Genomic DNA, 17,622 nt, shown 5'->3' on the forward strand with positions numbered 1-17,622 from the left:
GGTCCTACCAAGTCTGAAGGATGAATACAGTCAGAGGCAAAAACACTAACATCCATTTAAAACATAACAAATACATTTTACCTGGATCAGGACTGTGATGATGTCCCCTGGGGTCTCCGCCCTCTAATATATCCTATCCACCATGCACTAAGCTCGTGAAAGCTATCCCCCCAAATATTGTGTGTGTTATGTTATATGCCTTGTGGGGAAGTTATGAGAATCATCCTCCTATAACATATGCAGCTGTACAAGGTAATATCAAAAAGGCATCAATGCAAATCCCCAGCATATAGAGCAATAATTCCCCACAAAACAACCATTGTACAAAGCCCCTCCCATTCAGAAATTATCAGTCCTCTTTTAATTAGCGTCCAGGATGAGGTGTCCCTCGAGGACATGCTATAACCTCAGGCCAGGAACAACAGAGTCTGTACCACCCCACAGTGGAGCCAGCTTATTACCAGGGTCCACGATGCACACACAGAAACAACAAACAGTAATGGTGCATGTTATGCTATATGTTTACACCAAAAATAATATATGAAAACATCAACTTATCTGACACTGAGTCCGGAGTGCAGAGGAGGCAACGATCCTAGATGAAAGACCCAACCATTTATCTGGATTTTTCAGGCAACTTGGTAAGTTTCTGTCATAAATACTTTAGATAGGCCGGACCCCTCCTTCACCATGCTCTGCTTCAGGCCTAGCTGGTACAGGGTTTGTTCCCATTCCTAATGGTCTTATCTGTATGCCCACGGCTTGGTTGAAAGCCTGGAGATCTGCTGTTGATCTGAAGATGGCAGTTGTTCCTTTCCTCAAGGTGATGATGCAAGTCGGAAACCCCCACCTGTACTGGGACTGTTGGTCCTTGAGTGTGGACGTCATGTAGCGCAGATCTCTATGCTTCTGAAGCGTGGTTGGACACAAGTCAGTGAAAACCTGTATCTCCGTGCCGTCATACATAATAGGATGCTTGCTCCTGGAATGCATTAGGATATCTCCTCTATCTTTATAAGGTAGGAGCTTGACAATTATGTCCCTGGGTGGACCGTCCCTGGTGGCTTAGGCCTCAAAGCTCTATGTGCGTGCTCCACCTGAACGTCTGCTGCATTTGGAGAGTTCTTAATAAATTTGAATAATTCCTGAATGTATTGACTTATATCAGGGGCGCTGATTTACTCTGGGACCCCTCTGAGTCGTAAGTTGTTCCGCCGACTTCTATTTTCGAGATCTTCAACTCTATCAGTCAAACTCTGTACTGTAGCGTCTTGAGCTTGTATACAGCTCGCTTGATGCTGAAGGTCAGAGCGTAAGGTTTCCTGCATTTCTTCCACCTGAACGACCCTATGCTCTACTGCCACAATATCCTTCTTGAGTTTGGTAAACATATGTTTAACATCTGATATTGTTTCTTTAATGTCATTCTTTGAAGATAAATGCTTAATGTCCTCTTTGGTGACATATCCATGATGCCTGTGTTCATCGTTCTGAGACTGAGTCGGGCCGTATGCCTGCCAGCCTCAGTTGAGTCTCTGCTGGAGCAGGAAGGTGGGTCTGGCAGGATCAGATAGTTCTCCATGTTAGGGGATTGAGAACCCTTACTTGATTTTGGGGATCTTCTACTAGACATCCCCCAACCAACATTTAGTATATGCAGAAAGAGAATTGCATCCCTGTCTGTGAATGTCGGGTGTTGCACTATGGTCTGTTATTTGTTAGGCTTTAACAGTGTATGGCTTCTCACTCCAACAGGCCCAAGCAGATTCTGTATCACCTTAGGGTCTTATTGTTCAACAGTGACTTCACCCAGCAGTTATCTAAGTGTCCCAGAAATCTGCTTTGTTTCCAGCTGCTTTGTCCCAGGGGCAGAGGCCGCCTATGCAAGGCGGGTGTATCTGTGCAGACAGGCCCTGCTCCACTAACGCTCTGCTCCCTCACCTAGTACCCCGCCAGCTGCTCCATGTTCAGCCCACCTCAGTTTGGCTAGGAGGACCTGTTGTGCTAACTTCAGCATGTTTATGTAAGGCAGCCGAGGATAGCACTTGGAACCACTGAGAGTTCTTACCGCTGTCATATGTGTCGATGCGGGTTGTCGCCCACATTGGTAATCCTTACTGGGGCTGGACAGCCCCCTGGACAGCACTTTTTTATTGGTGGATGAATTTATCCACCAATCAGGAAGAACAACCCAGGTTGTTCACCAAAAATGTGCCGGCATCTAAACTTGCATTCTTGCATTTCAAATAAAGATACCAAGAGAATGAAGAAAATTTTAAAATAGGAGTAAATTAGAAAATTGCTTACAATTCCATGCTCTATCTGAATCATGAAAGAAAAAATTTGGGTTCAGTGTCCCTTTAAGATCTAATGGGAAAGAATTGGTTCTTCCTTTCCCCCCTCGTCTACTTTTAAAAAGTTGTTCCCAGTCACGGACTCTGAACTGGATTTGTGGGGCTCCATTCTTAAGGTGGATGGTGCTATCTCTAAGGTTGCTAAACATACTACTATACCTGTTGAAGATAGTTCTTCGTTCAGAGAACCAATGGATAAGAAAATGGAAACCTTCCTGAGAAAGATGTTTCAACATTGAGAATTTTTGTTTCAACCGGCAGCTGCAGTTGCCACGGTTGCCAGAGCGGCTACCTACTGGTGTGACTCTTTGTTGGAACTCATTGAGGTGGAGTCTCCCCTCAAGGATATTCAAGACAGAACTAAAGCTCTGACAATTGCTAATTATTTTATCTGTGATGCGAACATGCAAATTATTCGCCTAAATGCAAAGGCCAGGTGCCAGGAAGGCACAGGGGTTGTGGACTCGGGAGGAGTCCTCCCTCCCGATCAATATTTTGGAACTACGGCAATCTTAAAGGCCTTGAAAGCTTGGCCACTTCTGGGTTCGTCCCAGTTTATCAGATTCCAATCAGACAATATAACCTCGGTGGCTTACATCAACCATCAGGGGGGACAAGAAGTTTCTTGGCAATGAAGGAAATATCTCAGATTCTGGGGTGAGCGGAGGCCCACAGCTGTTTGCTGTCAGCGATCCACATTCCGGTTGTGGACAACTGGGAGGCGGATTTTCTCAGCAGGCAATCCTTCCATCCAGGGGAAAGGTCTCTCTATCCCGAGGTGTTTGCAGAGATATGCAGCAAGTGGGGGACGCCGGAGATGGATCTCATGACGTCCCATCTCAATACCAAACTACCCAGGTACGGGTCGAGGTCAAGGGATCCCCAAGCGGATCTAATAGATGCACTAGCAGTGCCCTGGAGGTTCAAACTCGTATATCTTTTTCCTCCATTACTGCTTCTTTCTCAAGTGGTGGCCCGCATCAAGCAGGAGCGGGTATCAGTAATCCTGATTGCTCCATCGTGGCCGCGAAGGATGTGGTTCTCTGATCTAGTGGGGATGTCCCCATCTCCTCCGTGGAAGTTACCTTGTTGCAGAGACCTGCTGATATAAGGTCAATTTGTTCATCACAGATTCTCTGAGGCTGACTGCGTGGAGATTAAACGCTTAGTCTTAGCCAAGAGAGGTTTCTCTGAGAACGTCATTGATACTCTTATTCAAGCTTGTAAACCAGTTACTCTGTGTATCTACCACAAGGTGTGGAGGACCTACTTATTCTGGTTTGAAGAGTGTGGTTTTTCCTGAGACAAAGTTAAGGTTGCCAGGATCAATATCTTTTCTCCAGTATGGGCTGGAGAAGGGCCTTTCTGCTAGTTCCCTGAGGGGGACAAATTTTCGGCCCTGTCGGCTTTATTGCACAAGAGACTGGCTGAGCTTCCAGAAATGCAGTCCTTTGTTAAGGCTCTGATTAGGATCAGACCTGTGTTTAGATCTGGGGCTCCTCCTTGGAGCCTAAATCTTGTTCTTCGGGTTTTGCAACAGGTTCCGTTTGAGCCTCTGCATTCCATTGACATTAAATTGTTCTCTTGGAAGTTTCTCTTTTTATTGGCTATTGCCTCTGCGCGCAGAGTTTCTGATATCTCTGCTTTGCAATGTGAGCCCCCTTATCTGATTTTTCATGCAGATAAGGCAGTTTTACGTACTTAATTAGGTTTTCTTTCTAAGTTTGTGTCAGATCGCAACATCAATCAAGAGATTGTGGTTCCTTCCTTGTGTCCTAATCCTCCTTCATTGAAGGAACGCTTACTTCACAATGTGGACATGGTTCGCACCTTGAAGTTCTATCTTCAGACTACTAAGGAGTTTAGATAAATAGAAATGGATACAGCACCCACTACTCACAAGTGCACGGAGGGGGCTAACCAAGCCCAAACAATTCAAGTAAAAAAGGGGTAATCTCCAGCAGTGAGCAAAGTGACTTTAATTTTCAAACAAAGGTCAAATACAGCAACGTTTCGGGCTAACAATAAGCCCTTTCTCAAGGCTTGAGAAAGGGCTTATTGTTAGCCGGAAACGTTACTGTATTTGACCTTTGTTTAAAAATTAAAGTCACTTTGCTCACTGCTGGAGATTACCCCTTTTTTTACTAAGGAGTTTAGACAATCTTCTTCTTTGCTGGCTATTCAGGGAAGTGTAAGGGCAGAAGGCTACTTCGGCTTCCCTATCTTTTTTGTTGAGGAGTGTCATCCGCTTAGCTTTCCAGACAGTAGGACATCGTCCTCCTGAGAGGATAACGGCTCATTCCACTAGAGCAGTGGCTTCCTCTTGGGCCTTTAAGAATGAGGCCTCTATGGATCAGATTTGTAAGGCGACTACCTGATCCTCCTTACATACTTTTTCAAGATTTTACAAGTTTGATGTTTTTGCTTCGGCTGAAGCAGCTTTCGGTTTATGTTTATTGTTACTGTATTACATTTTTTTCCGCGCTTATTTGAACAGTGCCTTATGTTTATTGTTACTGTATTACATTTTTCAGTGCTTATTTGAACAGTACCTTATGTTTATTGTTACTGTATTACATTTTTTCAGCGCTTATTTGAACAGTACCTTATGTTTATTGTTACTGTATTACATTTTTCAGCGTTTATTTGAACAGTACTTATGTTTATTGTTACTGTATTACATTTTTCAGCCCTTATTTGAACAGTACTTTATGTTTATTGTTACTGTATTACATTTTTTCAGCGCTTATTTGAACAGTACTACTTTATGTTTATTGGTACTGTATTACATTTTTCAGCGCTTATTTGAACAGTACCTTATGTTTATTGTTACTGTATTAAATTTTTCAGCGCTTATTTGAACAGTACCTTATGTTTATTGTTACTGTATTACATTTTTCAGCGCTTATTTGAACAGTACCTTATGTTTATTGTTACTGTATTACATTTTTCAGCGCTTATTTGAACAGTACCTTATGTTGTTACTGTATTACATTTTTTCAGCGCTTATTTGAACAGTACTACTTTATGTTTATTGGTACTGTATTACATTTTTCAGCGTTTATTTGAACAGTAAGTACTTATGTTTGTTACTGTATTACATTTTTCAGCGCTTATTTGAACAGTACCTTATGTTTATTGTTACTGTATTACATTTTTCAGCACTTATTTGAACAGTACCTTATGTTTATTGTTACTGTATTACATTTTTTCAGCGCTTATTTGAACAGTACTACTTTATGGTTATTGTTACTGTATTACATTTTTCAGCGCTTATTTGAACAGTACTACTTTATGGTTATTGTTACTGTATTACATTTTTTCAGCGCTTATTTGAACAGTACTTTATGTTTATTGTTACTGTATTACATTTTTTTCAGCGCTTATTTGAACAGTACTACTTTATGTTTATTACATTTTTCAGTGCTTATTTGAACAGTACTTTGTTTTTTCTTACCTTTTGAGTGTTAACCAGTTGGGCTTTTTCTTTCCTTGAGGCATTGCTATTTGTGTGCTTTATACGGCTCAGTTTATCTCTGATACTATTTCCTTACTGGTACCATGGAGCAAACTGGTGCAGCTCTAGCTTATCAACTTATCATTTATGCTATAATGCAGCAATGCGATTCTGTCCCAATCTACCCAACAAACGGAGTCTCCTGAACGCCATCATTAGGTCAGCGCCTTCTTCAGCTCATGTTTAGCACCAATCTAATCCACGTACTCTTTGTTCATTACAGACTAATGCTGCACTTTCTGAACCATTGGCTGTTCTCCCTCCTTTAAATAAGCGAACAAAGCCAGTTAAAATTTTAAATTTAAATGAGTAGTAGATTTTCTTCTTACAAATTTCAGAATGAGTTTAATTTCCCTTCCCACTGCATCATGTGACAGCCATCAACCAATAACAAAATGCATATACATCTATGTGTGCGTCCTTCACATGCTCAGTAGTAGCTGGTGCCTCAGGAAGTGTGCATATAAAAATGTTGTGCTCATTTAGGTAATAGAAGTGATTTGGAAACTTGTTTAAAATTGTGTGCTCTGAATAATGAAACTTTAATGTTTAGCCTGATTTAAGCATAAATCTATCCTACAAACTAATTAATGCCTGGGATAAGCATAAGTCTATCCTACATACTAATTACTGCCTGGGATAAGCATAAGGCTATCCTACATACTAATTACTGCCTGGGATAAGCATAAGGGTATACTACATACTAATTAATGCCTGGGATAAGCATAAGGCTATCCTACATACTAATTAATGCATGGGATAAGCATAAGGATATCCTACATACTAATTAATGCCTGGGATAAGCATAAGGCTATCCTACGTACTAATTATTGCCTGGGATAAGCATAAGGTTATCCTACATACTAATTAAAGGATCAGTAAACACCATGAAATTCCTATATGCAATGTTTAGTTAAGTGGCATGAAACAACTTTGCATTACATTTTTTATTATTAATTTTGCCCCCTTTTTAAGCGATTTAGGTCTAAAAATTGATGCTTTTCTTTCTCCTGTTAAGTGTAGTCAGTCCACGGGTCATCCATTACTTATGGGATTATATCTCCTCCCCAACAGTAAGTGCAAGAGGATCACCCAAGCAGAGCTGCCATATAGCTCCTCCCCTCTACATCATACCCAGTCATTCTCTTGCACCTAACTAATAGATAGGACGTGTGAGAGGACTGTGGTTATTAAAATTAGTTTTTATATCTTCAATCAAAAGTTTGTTATTTTAAACAGCACCGGAGTGTGTTGTTTTTTCTCAGGCAGCATTAGAAGAAGAATCTAGTGAGCACATCAGAGATGTGAAAAATTACTTTGTAGACTCTGCTGTAGCAAATCATTTTAATTGTCAGCATTTCAGCCATGTTGCAGATATGTCCATACAAGTCATTGATAGAGTTATCCTTCCCCCCAGAGGTGGGAACAAAAATAAAATCCTAGACAGAAAAGAACTGTACTGGATTTTAAAATTACATACTAGAATACCACATGGCATGAATAAAGAATGCGATATTAATTTCTTTATTGACACTTAGGTTCATCTGTTCTTCTATTATCTATTCTTTATATATAGATATATTTAGTCAGATATATTTTTCGCTAAGGTACAGTATCATTCTGAGCAATTAGAGATATATATATATAATGATTTTCCTTTTTACTTGTACTTCACTACTTTGCCTTAAAATTTAATTGGCTATTAGTCTAGAATTTTTCTAGATAAGTAATGAGTGAGGTCTCCTTCTTTATATATATATTAAAAAATGGCTATGCTCAATATCTAATTCATTTATTTATATTATTCACAAAATAATCTTTATTACATTATGAGGTGGTGTCAAATATGTTTTTTTTTCTTTTATTTATTTCGTGTCACAGTTTCAAATGCATTAGAATACATGCTAGTTTTATTTATTAAGTTATGTTGGTAATGATGGGGTTAATTTCCTTGTGTATATAAGGGTTGTCTTGTCTTTTCCAAATCAGCCTATGATTAAGCGCCACTAGGGGGCGCGAAACGCGTCAGGCCGTCTGTCCCTCTGTGTCATTCTTTCGTCTGTACTGCTGTTGGTAATTTTTAAGCCTATTTTTGTTTTGTTGGGCTTATGTTTATCAATAAAAGTTTTCTTTTGTTATTTTAAACCCCCGAGTAGTGCCTGCCTTTTTTCTCCAAGAATCTACCTGAGTTTGTGTATGATCTTAGCGGTCGTAACTAAGATCCATTTGCTGTTCTCGGCCATTCTGAGGAGTGAGGTAACTTCAGAACAGGGGACAGCGGGCAGGGTTCACCTGCAAGGAGGTATGTTGCAGTATATTATTTTCTAAGGAATGGAATTGACTGAGAAAATACTGCTAATACCGATGTAATGTAAGTGCAGCCTTAAATGCAGTAGTAGCGACTGGTATCAGGCTGATATGTATGTATGTTTACACTGAGGTATTTCTGGGGAATGGAACTTCACTAAGAAAATACTGTATACATTTAACTTGTATTTGAGCCCCCACTGCAGTGAAAGCGACTAGCAGCAGGCTTATTAATATCATTTCATAATTTTATTTTTAAAACGTTTACTGGCATGTTAATCGTTTTTCTCTGAGGTACTTGGTGATAAAACTTTTTGGGCATTATTTTTCCACATGGCTGTCGTTTATTTATGAATAAAATCAGTTTACTGAGCTTCCCCACTGTTATAATATGAGTGGGAGGGGCCTATTTTGGCGCTTTATTGCGCAGTAAGAATTCAGTCACAGTCTTCCTATTCCTTCCTCCATGATCCAGGACGTCTCTACAGAGCCCAGGGGTCTCCAAAACTAGTTTTGAGGGAGGTAATCACTCACAGCAGACCTGTGAGACTGTGCTTTTGACTGTGATAAAACGTTTATATTCTGTTATCCGTTTTTTGGGTATTAAGGGGTTTATCATCCATTTGCTGGTGGGTGCAATCCTTTGCTAACTTAATGCATTTACTGTGAAAATTTGGTTGCTATAACAAATTTGGTTCATTGTTATTTCAACTGTGACAGTTTATTTGTGCTTCTTAAAGGCACAGTAACGTTTTTTATATTGCTTGTAAATTTATTTCAAAAGTATTTTCCAAGCTTGCTAGTTTCATTGCTAGTTTGTTAAACATGTCTGACACAGAGGAAACTCTTTGTGCAATATGTTTAAAGGCCAATGTGGAGCCCAATAGAAATTTGTGTACTAATTGCATTGATGCTACTTTAAATAAAAGCCAATCTGTACATGTAAAGAAAATTTCACCAGACAACGAGGGGGAAGTTATGCCGACTAACTCTCCTCACGTGTCAGTACCTTCGTCTCCCGCTCAGGAGGTGCGTGATATTGTGGCGCCAAGTACATCAGGGCGGCCCATACAAATCACTTTGCAAGACATGGCTAATGTTATGACTGAAGTATTATCTAAATTGCCAGAATTTAGGGGTAAACGCGACCACTCTGGGGTGAGAACAGAGTGCGCTGATAATATTAGAGCCATGTCTGATACTGCGTCACAATTTGCAGAACATGAGGACGGAGAGCTTCATTCTGTGGGTGACGGATCTGATCCAAGTAAACTGGACTCAGACATTTCAAATTTTAAATTTAAGCTTGAGAACCTCCGTGTATTGCTAGGGGAGGTATTAGCGGCTCTGAATGATTGTAACACGGTTGCAATTCCAGAGAAAATGTGTAGGCTGGATAAATATTTTGCGGGGTACCCGACGTGTACTGACGTTTTTCCTATTCCTAAAAGGCTTACAGAAATTATTAACAAGGAGTGGGATAGACCTGGTGTGCCCTTTTCTCCCCCCTCCTATATTTAGAAAAATGTTTCCAATAGACGCCACCACACGGGACTTATGGCAGACGGTCCCTAAGGTGGAGGGAGCAGTTTCTACTCTGGCTAAGCGCACCACTATCCCGGTGGAGGATAGCTGTGCTTTTTCAGATCCAATGGATAAAAAGTTAGAGGGTTACCTTAAGAAAATGTTTGTTCAACAAGGTTTTATATTACAACCCCTTGCATGCATTGCGCCTGTTACGGCTGCGGCGGCATTCTGGTTTGAGTCTCTGGAAGAGACCATTAGCTCAGCTACATTGGATGAGATTACAGACAAGCTTAGAGTCCTTAAGCTAGCTAATTCATTTATTTCCGATGCCGTAGTACACTTAACTAAACTTACGGCTAAGAATTCCGGATTCGCCATTCAAGCGCGCAGAGCGCTGTGGCTTAAATCCTGGTCAGCCGATGTGACTTCTAAATCTAAATTGCTTAACATACCTTTCAAAGGGCAGACATTATTCGGGCCCGGTTTGAAAGAAATTATCGCTGACATTACTGGAGGTAAGGGCCATGCCCTGCCTCAAGACAGAGCCAAACCAAGGGCTAGACAGTCTAATTTTCGTGCCTTTCGTAACTTCAAGGCAGGAGCAGCATCAACTTCCTCCGCTCCAAAACAGGAAGGAACTGTTGCTCGCTACAGACAGGGCTGGAAACCTAACCAGTCCTGGAACAAGGGCAAGCAGGCTAGAAAACCTGCTGCTGCCCCTAAGACAGCATGAAGTGAGGGCCCCTGATCCGGAAACGGATCTAGTGGGGGGCAGACTTTCTCTCTTTGCCCCAGGCTTGGGCAAGAGATGTCCAGGATCCCTGGGCGTTAGAGATCATATCTCAGGGATATCTTCTGGACTTCAAAGCTTTTCCTCCAAAAGGGAGATTTCATCTTTCAAGGTTGTCAGCAAACCAGATAAAGAGAGAAGCGTTTCTACGCTGTGTACAAGACCTTTTACTAATGGGAGTGATCCATCCAGTTCCGCGGTCGGAACACGGACAAGGGTTTTACTCAAATCTGTTTGTGGTTCCCAAAAAAGAGGGAACCTTCAGACCAATTTTGGACTTAAAGATCCTAAACAAATTCCTAAGAGTTCCATCGTTCAAAATGGAAACTATTCGGACAATCTTACTATGATCCCAAAGGGGTCAATACGTGACCACAGTGGATTTAAAGGATGCCTACCTTCACATACCGATTCACAAGGATCATTATCGGTACCTAAGGTTTGCCTTCCTAAACAGGCATTACCAGTTTGTAGCTCTTCCCTTCGGGTTAGCCACGGCTCCAAGAATCTTTACAAAGGTTCTGGGCTCTCTTCTGGCGGTACTAAGACCGCGAGGAATTTCGGTAGCTCCGTACCTAGACGACATTCTGATACAAGCGTCAAGTTTCCAGACTGCCAAGTCTCATAGAGTTGGTTCTGGCATTTCTAAGGTCGCATGGGTGGAAGGTGAACATAGAAAAGAGTTCTCTATTGCCACTCACAAGAGTTCCCTTCTTGGGGACTCTTATAGATTCTGTAGAAATGAAAATTTACCTGACAGAAGACAGGTTAACAAAACTTCTAAATGCTTGCCGTGTCCTTCATTCCATTCAACACCCGTCAGTGGCTCAATGCATGGAGGTAATCGGCTTAATGGTAGCGGCAATGGACATAGTACCTTTTGCACGCCTGCATCTCAGACCACTACAATTGTGCATGCTAAGTCAGTGGAATGGGGATTACTCAGATTTGTCCCCTATGCTGAATCTGGATCAAGAGACCAGAGATTCTCTTCTATGGTGGCTTTCTCGACCACATCTGTCCAGGGGGATGCCCTTCAGCAGGCCAGATTGGACAATTGTAACAACAGACGCCAGCCTACTAGGTTGGGGCGCTGTCTGGAATTCCCTGAAGGCTCAAGGATCATGGACTCAGGAGGAGAGTCTCCTTCCAATAAACATTCTGGAATTAAGAGCAGTTCTCAATGCTCTTCTGGCTTGGCCTCAGCTAGCAACTATGAGGTTCATCAGGTTCCAGTCGGACAACATCACGACTGTGGCTTACATCAACCATCAGGGAGGGACAAGGAGTTCCCTAGCGATGATGGAAGTTCAAAGATAATTCGCTGGGCAGAGTCTCACTCTTGCCACCTGTCAGCGATCCACATCCCAGGCGTGGAGAACTGGGAGGCGGATTTCCTAAGTCGCCAGACTTTTCATCCGGGGGAGTGGGAACTTCACCCGGAGGTATTTGCACAACTGCTTCGGCGTTGGGGCAAACCAGATCTGGATCTCATGGCGTCTCGCCAGAACGCCAAGCTTCCTTGTTACGGATCAAGGTCCAGGGACCCGGGAGCGGTTCTGATAGATGCTCTGACAGCACCTTGGGTCTTCAACATGGCTTATGTGTTTCCACCCTTCCCGATACTTCCTCGACTGATTGCCAGGATCAAACAGGAGAGAGCATCAGTGATTCTAATAGCGCCTGCGTGGCCACGCAGGACCTGGTATGCAGATCTAGTGGACATGTCGTCCTGTCCACCATGGTCTCTGCCTCTGAGACAGGACCTTCTGGTTCAGGGTCCTTTCAAACATCCAAATCTAATTTCTCTGAGGCTGGACTGCATGGAGATTGAACGCTTGATTCTATCAAAGCGTGGATTCTCGGAGTCAGTGATTGATACCTTAATACAGGCTAGGAAACCTGTACCAGGAAAATTTACCATAAAATATGGCGTAAATACTTACATTGGTGCGAATCCAAGAGTTACTCATGGAGTAAGGTTAGGATTCCTAGGATATTGTCTTTTCTACAAGAAGGCTTAGAAAAGGGTTTATCTGCTAGTTCGTTAAAAGGGACAGATCTCAGCTCTGTCCATTCTTTTACACAAGCGTCCTGTCAGAAGTTCCAGACGTTCAGGCTTTTTGTCAGGCTTTGGCCAGGATTAGCCTGTGTTTAAAACTGTTGCTCCGCCATGGAGCTTAAACTTAGTTCTTAACGTTTTACAGGGTGTTCCGTTTGAACCCCTTCATTCCATTGATATCAAGCTGTTATCTTGGAAAGTTCTGTTCTTAATGGCTATTTCCTCGGCTTGAAGAGTCTCTGAGTTATCAGCCTTACATTGTGATTCTCCTTATCTGATTTTTCATTCAGACAAGGTAGTTCTGCGTACTAAACCTGGGTTCTTACCTAAGGTAGTCACTAACAAGAATATCAATCAAGAGATTGTTGTTCCTTCATTGTGCCCTAATCCTTCCTCAAAGAAGGAACGACTTCTGCACAATCTGGACGTCGTCAGTGCCCTGAAATTCTATTTACAGGCAACTAAAGATTTTCGACAAACTTCTTCCCTGTTTGTCGTTTATTCTGGACAGAGGAGAGGTCAAAAGGCTTCGGCTACCTCTCTCTCCTTCTGGCTTCGTAGCATATACGTTTAGCCTATGAGACTGCTGGACAGCAGCCTCCTGAAAGAATTACAGCTCATTCTACCAGAGCTGTGGCTTCCACTTGGGCCTTAAAAATGAGGCCTCTGTTGAACAGATTTGCAAGGCTGCAACTTGGTCTTCACTTCACACCTTTTCAAAATTTTACAAATTTGACACTTTTGCTTCTTCGGAGGCTGTTTTTGGGAGAAAGGTTCTTCAGGCAGTGGTTCCTTCCGTGTAAAGGTCCTGCCTGTCCCTCCCGTCATCCGTGTTACTTTTAGCTTTGGTATTGGTATCCCATAAGTAATGGATGACCCGTGGACTGACTACACTTAACAGGAGAAAACATAATTTATGCTTACCTGATAAATTCCTTTCTCCTGTTGTGTAGTCAGTCCACGGCCCTCCGCCCTGTTTTTACGGCAGGGTCTAAATTTTAAATTAAACTCCAGTCACCACTGCACCCTATAGTTTCTCCTTTCTCGTTTGGTTTCGGTCGAATGACTGGGTTATGACGGTAGAGGGGAGGAGCTATATGGCAGCTCTGCTTGGGTGATCCTCTTGCACTTCCTGTTGGGGAGGAGATATAATCCCGTAAGTAATGGATGACCCGTGGACTGACTACACTACAGGAGAAAGGAATTTATCAGGTAAGCATAAATTATGTTTTTTCTCAGAAGTTAAAATGCACCATTCTGTTTCCTAACCCTGCTACATAGCTGTCTCTAATAGTATTAGCTAAAAACAACTGCAGCTCTTTGTACTTTATACTAATTAGCCTTGTTGTCTGCAGACTAAAGACCAGATAGGGCAAATAGTGGTTGGAGTTTAGCGTCTGATAAACTAGGCAGTAAGAAGGCACTGTATGTTCTAGAGCTGTGGGACTAATATCAGGATTTGCTTCTCATCCTTGCCTTGTATCCCAGGCCACACCTATGTGTTTATCTCCTGGTCCTTTACAGTGGCTGCTCGCTTTCTATCGTCAAGAGTTGATCTCTGTAAGTTACACAAATCCAGGCATAGTTTCAAGAACTTTATGACACTCTGGGGGCTGTTTCAGTAGAAATACTGTGCTTGTACCCTCCTTAGTCACTTGCTCAGCCAATTCTCATGTTTCCTTACAGAGGAGAAACGTAATGATGTGTCCAACCCCTCCTGGTGCCCGCCAAGGTCTACTGCGATCCTTTTCCGTACTTTTTCAAACAGGTGAGATTAGATGTAGGTCGGATCCAACTTAAAGGAGACAGTCAAGTCTGAAAAACACTTTCATGTTTTATAAAGGGCATGTAATTTTAAACAACTTTCCAATTTACTTTTATCACAAATTTTGCTTTGTTCTTTTGGTATTCTTAGTTGAAAGCTAAACCTAGGAAGGCTCATATGATAATTTCTAAGCCCTTGAAAGCCGCCTCTTTTCTCATAGTTTTTTATTTGCTTTTCACAACAGGGGAGAGCTAGTTCATGTAAACCATATAGATAACATACTCTCTCTGTGCAAAGAAAATCACAAAGACAAGGGCGCCTCCTCGTGTGATATAGTTTGGACAAATGTAAAAAAAAGGTGAATACAGATTTATACTCACAAGTAAAGCAGCACTCTGTTGTGCTTATAGAGGCAGACTGGGAGTTCACAGTGTCCCCAGTTCACTGACCAAGGCAGTGCAACAAATCACTCCAGGGTAGATTTCAATCAAGCTCAGGCTCTCAGCAAAGAGTTAAAATACCATAGTTTAATGGTGCAGTAAAATACAATATAAAATGTCACAAATGTGACTGTAACAATGGATAAACAAACAACTAGTTTCTCAGATCTCTGTCTGTTTCCTCAGGCTTCTATCCAAAGACTGAGAGCTCTGGCTTATAAATGCTAAATGACCACTCTAAGAGTGAAACATAACCACACCTATTCAGGTGTGGAAGTGAACCTGCCTCATCAGGTGTGTGAGTGCACACCTGTTTCAATCAGACCATAGTTAGAATACAATGATTAAAACCATTTCCAAATAATTCACATTATACTAAAAAACAAACAAGTACTGTACAAATTGGTTAATAAAGGATGTAAAAAACAACAACCATAGCCAAACATTATCTTATGGTGGATATCATGTCAGCATCATATGTTATAGGATATTATTATTATGGTATTCTAAAATAGTAACATTAAAAAATTGTTCCCCACCCTTTTTAAAAAAAAAAAAAAAATATATATATATACATATATATATATATATATATATATATATATATATATATATATATATACATACACATACATATCCACACATATACACATTTTAAAGTCAAATGCACCTGGTGTTCCCAGGCAGTCTCCCATCCAGGTACTAACCCAGGCCCTGGCCCTGCTTAGCTTCCAAGATCAAACGGATCAGGTACATTCAGTGAAGTGTGGTAATATCTTAATCTAAGCGATATGAAATGTATGTATAAAGCAATAGATAAGTGTACTTAGTGAATATCTATTAACCTACTCTAATGTGTAAAAACGGGGTTGTAATACATTATGTTCAATATACAAAAATAAGATGGTATAGAAATACAGTAGTAACAATATTGTTTAATGTGTTGGAGATAATGTTGAGGTGTATATTGTGAGTGCAGACTTAACTAAAATGATACAATAAAAATAAAAATGTTCAGTGAACAGTGTATATGTTTTCTAATGTGCAGCATATATATTCATAAATCCATAATAGTATGGGTGTATTACATGTGTTAAATCGGTATATCCTATGTTTGTATAACAAACCCATATCTTGAAGTGGTATATATAGATATACATACACATACATGAACACACATATACATATATACACACACACACATATATACATACACACGCACACATACATATACTCATACATACACATACACACATATACACACATATATATATATATATATATATACATATACACATATATATATATATATATATATACATACATACACACATACACACACATATATATATATATATATATATATATACACACATATACATACACACACACACACACATACATATACATACATGCACACATATATATATATATATATATATATATATATATGTATGTATATATATATATATATATATACACACACATACACATACATATACACAATATCAGAGGCCCAACCAAGGGATAAAAAGATCACACGGTCAAGAGGGAGAAGAGGGAGAGGGGACACCGCAAAAAAGACAAAAATTGGAGAAATTAAGTAAAGGTATATATAATCTGTCCAGCCATGTACTGGACAACGATGAAATTAGAGTTTTAGGCAAAGGACTATCTTTTTGCCCTTCCAACACCCACAATACTTTTAATCTATTTGTAGATCTAAATAGATTCACTCGTAAACTCTCCTTACAAAAATATTTCGCGAAAAAAATCTTGAAAACAAAGGTATTGTAGGTATACCTATGTAACAGATGCTATGGCCGAAAAGAAATCACCCAGTTAGTGATTCACAATGATATTGATCCACTAGTGGATAACTTTATGAAGGCTATATTCATTTAGACAAATGCCTACCCTCATCCTTCATGCCCCCTCGCGAAGAAGGTTCTTTTATAGATGTATTCCAAAATATGGGTTCTGGAGGATTTAGCCAACATCCCTAAACATTTTCTAGGTGATTCAAATCTTTGGCCTAATGAAAAGAGAGCCCTTCTAAAATTGTCAAAAATGATTCAATAGTCATACGTCAGGCGGACAAGGGGGGGCGGGTATAGTCCTACAGGACTATCAAGATACTTGAAGGAAGCAGATAGAATAATAAAGGATTTTGAGTACTACAGGCCTCTAGATCAAGGACCCTACACTTCCTGTTCACTAAGAAATTAAATTCTATTATTCAATTTGGATTTGAAGAAGGTATCTTGACCTTGAAAGAAAAACAATATTTAACACCAAAAAATCCCAGTATTCCATATTTTTACCACCTACCCAAAATCCACAAAAATCTACAAACACCACCAGGTAGACCTATAATAGCAGGTATAAATAGTATCACAGATCATCTATCAGCATATGTGGTTTTTTTTTCTGCAAAAATATGTTAGACAACTTCCCTCATACATTAAGGACACCACAGACTTACTTCATAAACTTTCTAATATTACAAGAAAAAGTAAATACCTATGGATGACATGCGATGTCAACGCACTATATTCCAATATATCACATGAAATAGGGTTAAAATGTGTTTCTGAATATCTACATGAAGATTTTTATATGCCAGATATCCAGAAAGAATATATATTGAAGCTAATTGGATTTATATTAAAACATAACTATTTTAAATATCAAGATAATTATTATATACAGACCAAGGGTACTGCCATGGGGACCAGGTTCGCTCCCAGCTTCGCTAATTTGGTAATGGGTTGTTTTGAAGATATTTATATCAACGGTGGAAGCTGGGATGAGAACCTGGTCTTCTATGGTAGATACATAGATGATCTAATCATCATTT

At 40.3% G+C, this 17,622-nt stretch overlaps 1 protein-coding gene across 1 annotated transcript in view; it reads left to right on the plus strand.

Annotated features, from left to right (window-relative positions):
• Positions 1–17,622, plus strand: part of L3MBTL2 (L3MBTL histone methyl-lysine binding protein 2) — a 270,019-nt gene that overhangs the window by 136,814 nt on the left and 115,583 nt on the right. The window contains 2 exon segments of the mRNA XM_053721399.1: positions 14,244–14,278; positions 14,281–14,325. Coding sequence (XP_053577374.1) covers positions 14,244–14,278; positions 14,281–14,325 — 80 coding nt within the window.

This window comes from Bombina bombina, chromosome 7 (genome assembly GCF_027579735.1).
Source record: "Bombina bombina isolate aBomBom1 chromosome 7, aBomBom1.pri, whole genome shotgun sequence".
NCBI classification, from domain to species: domain Eukaryota; kingdom Metazoa; phylum Chordata; class Amphibia; order Anura; family Bombinatoridae; genus Bombina; species Bombina bombina.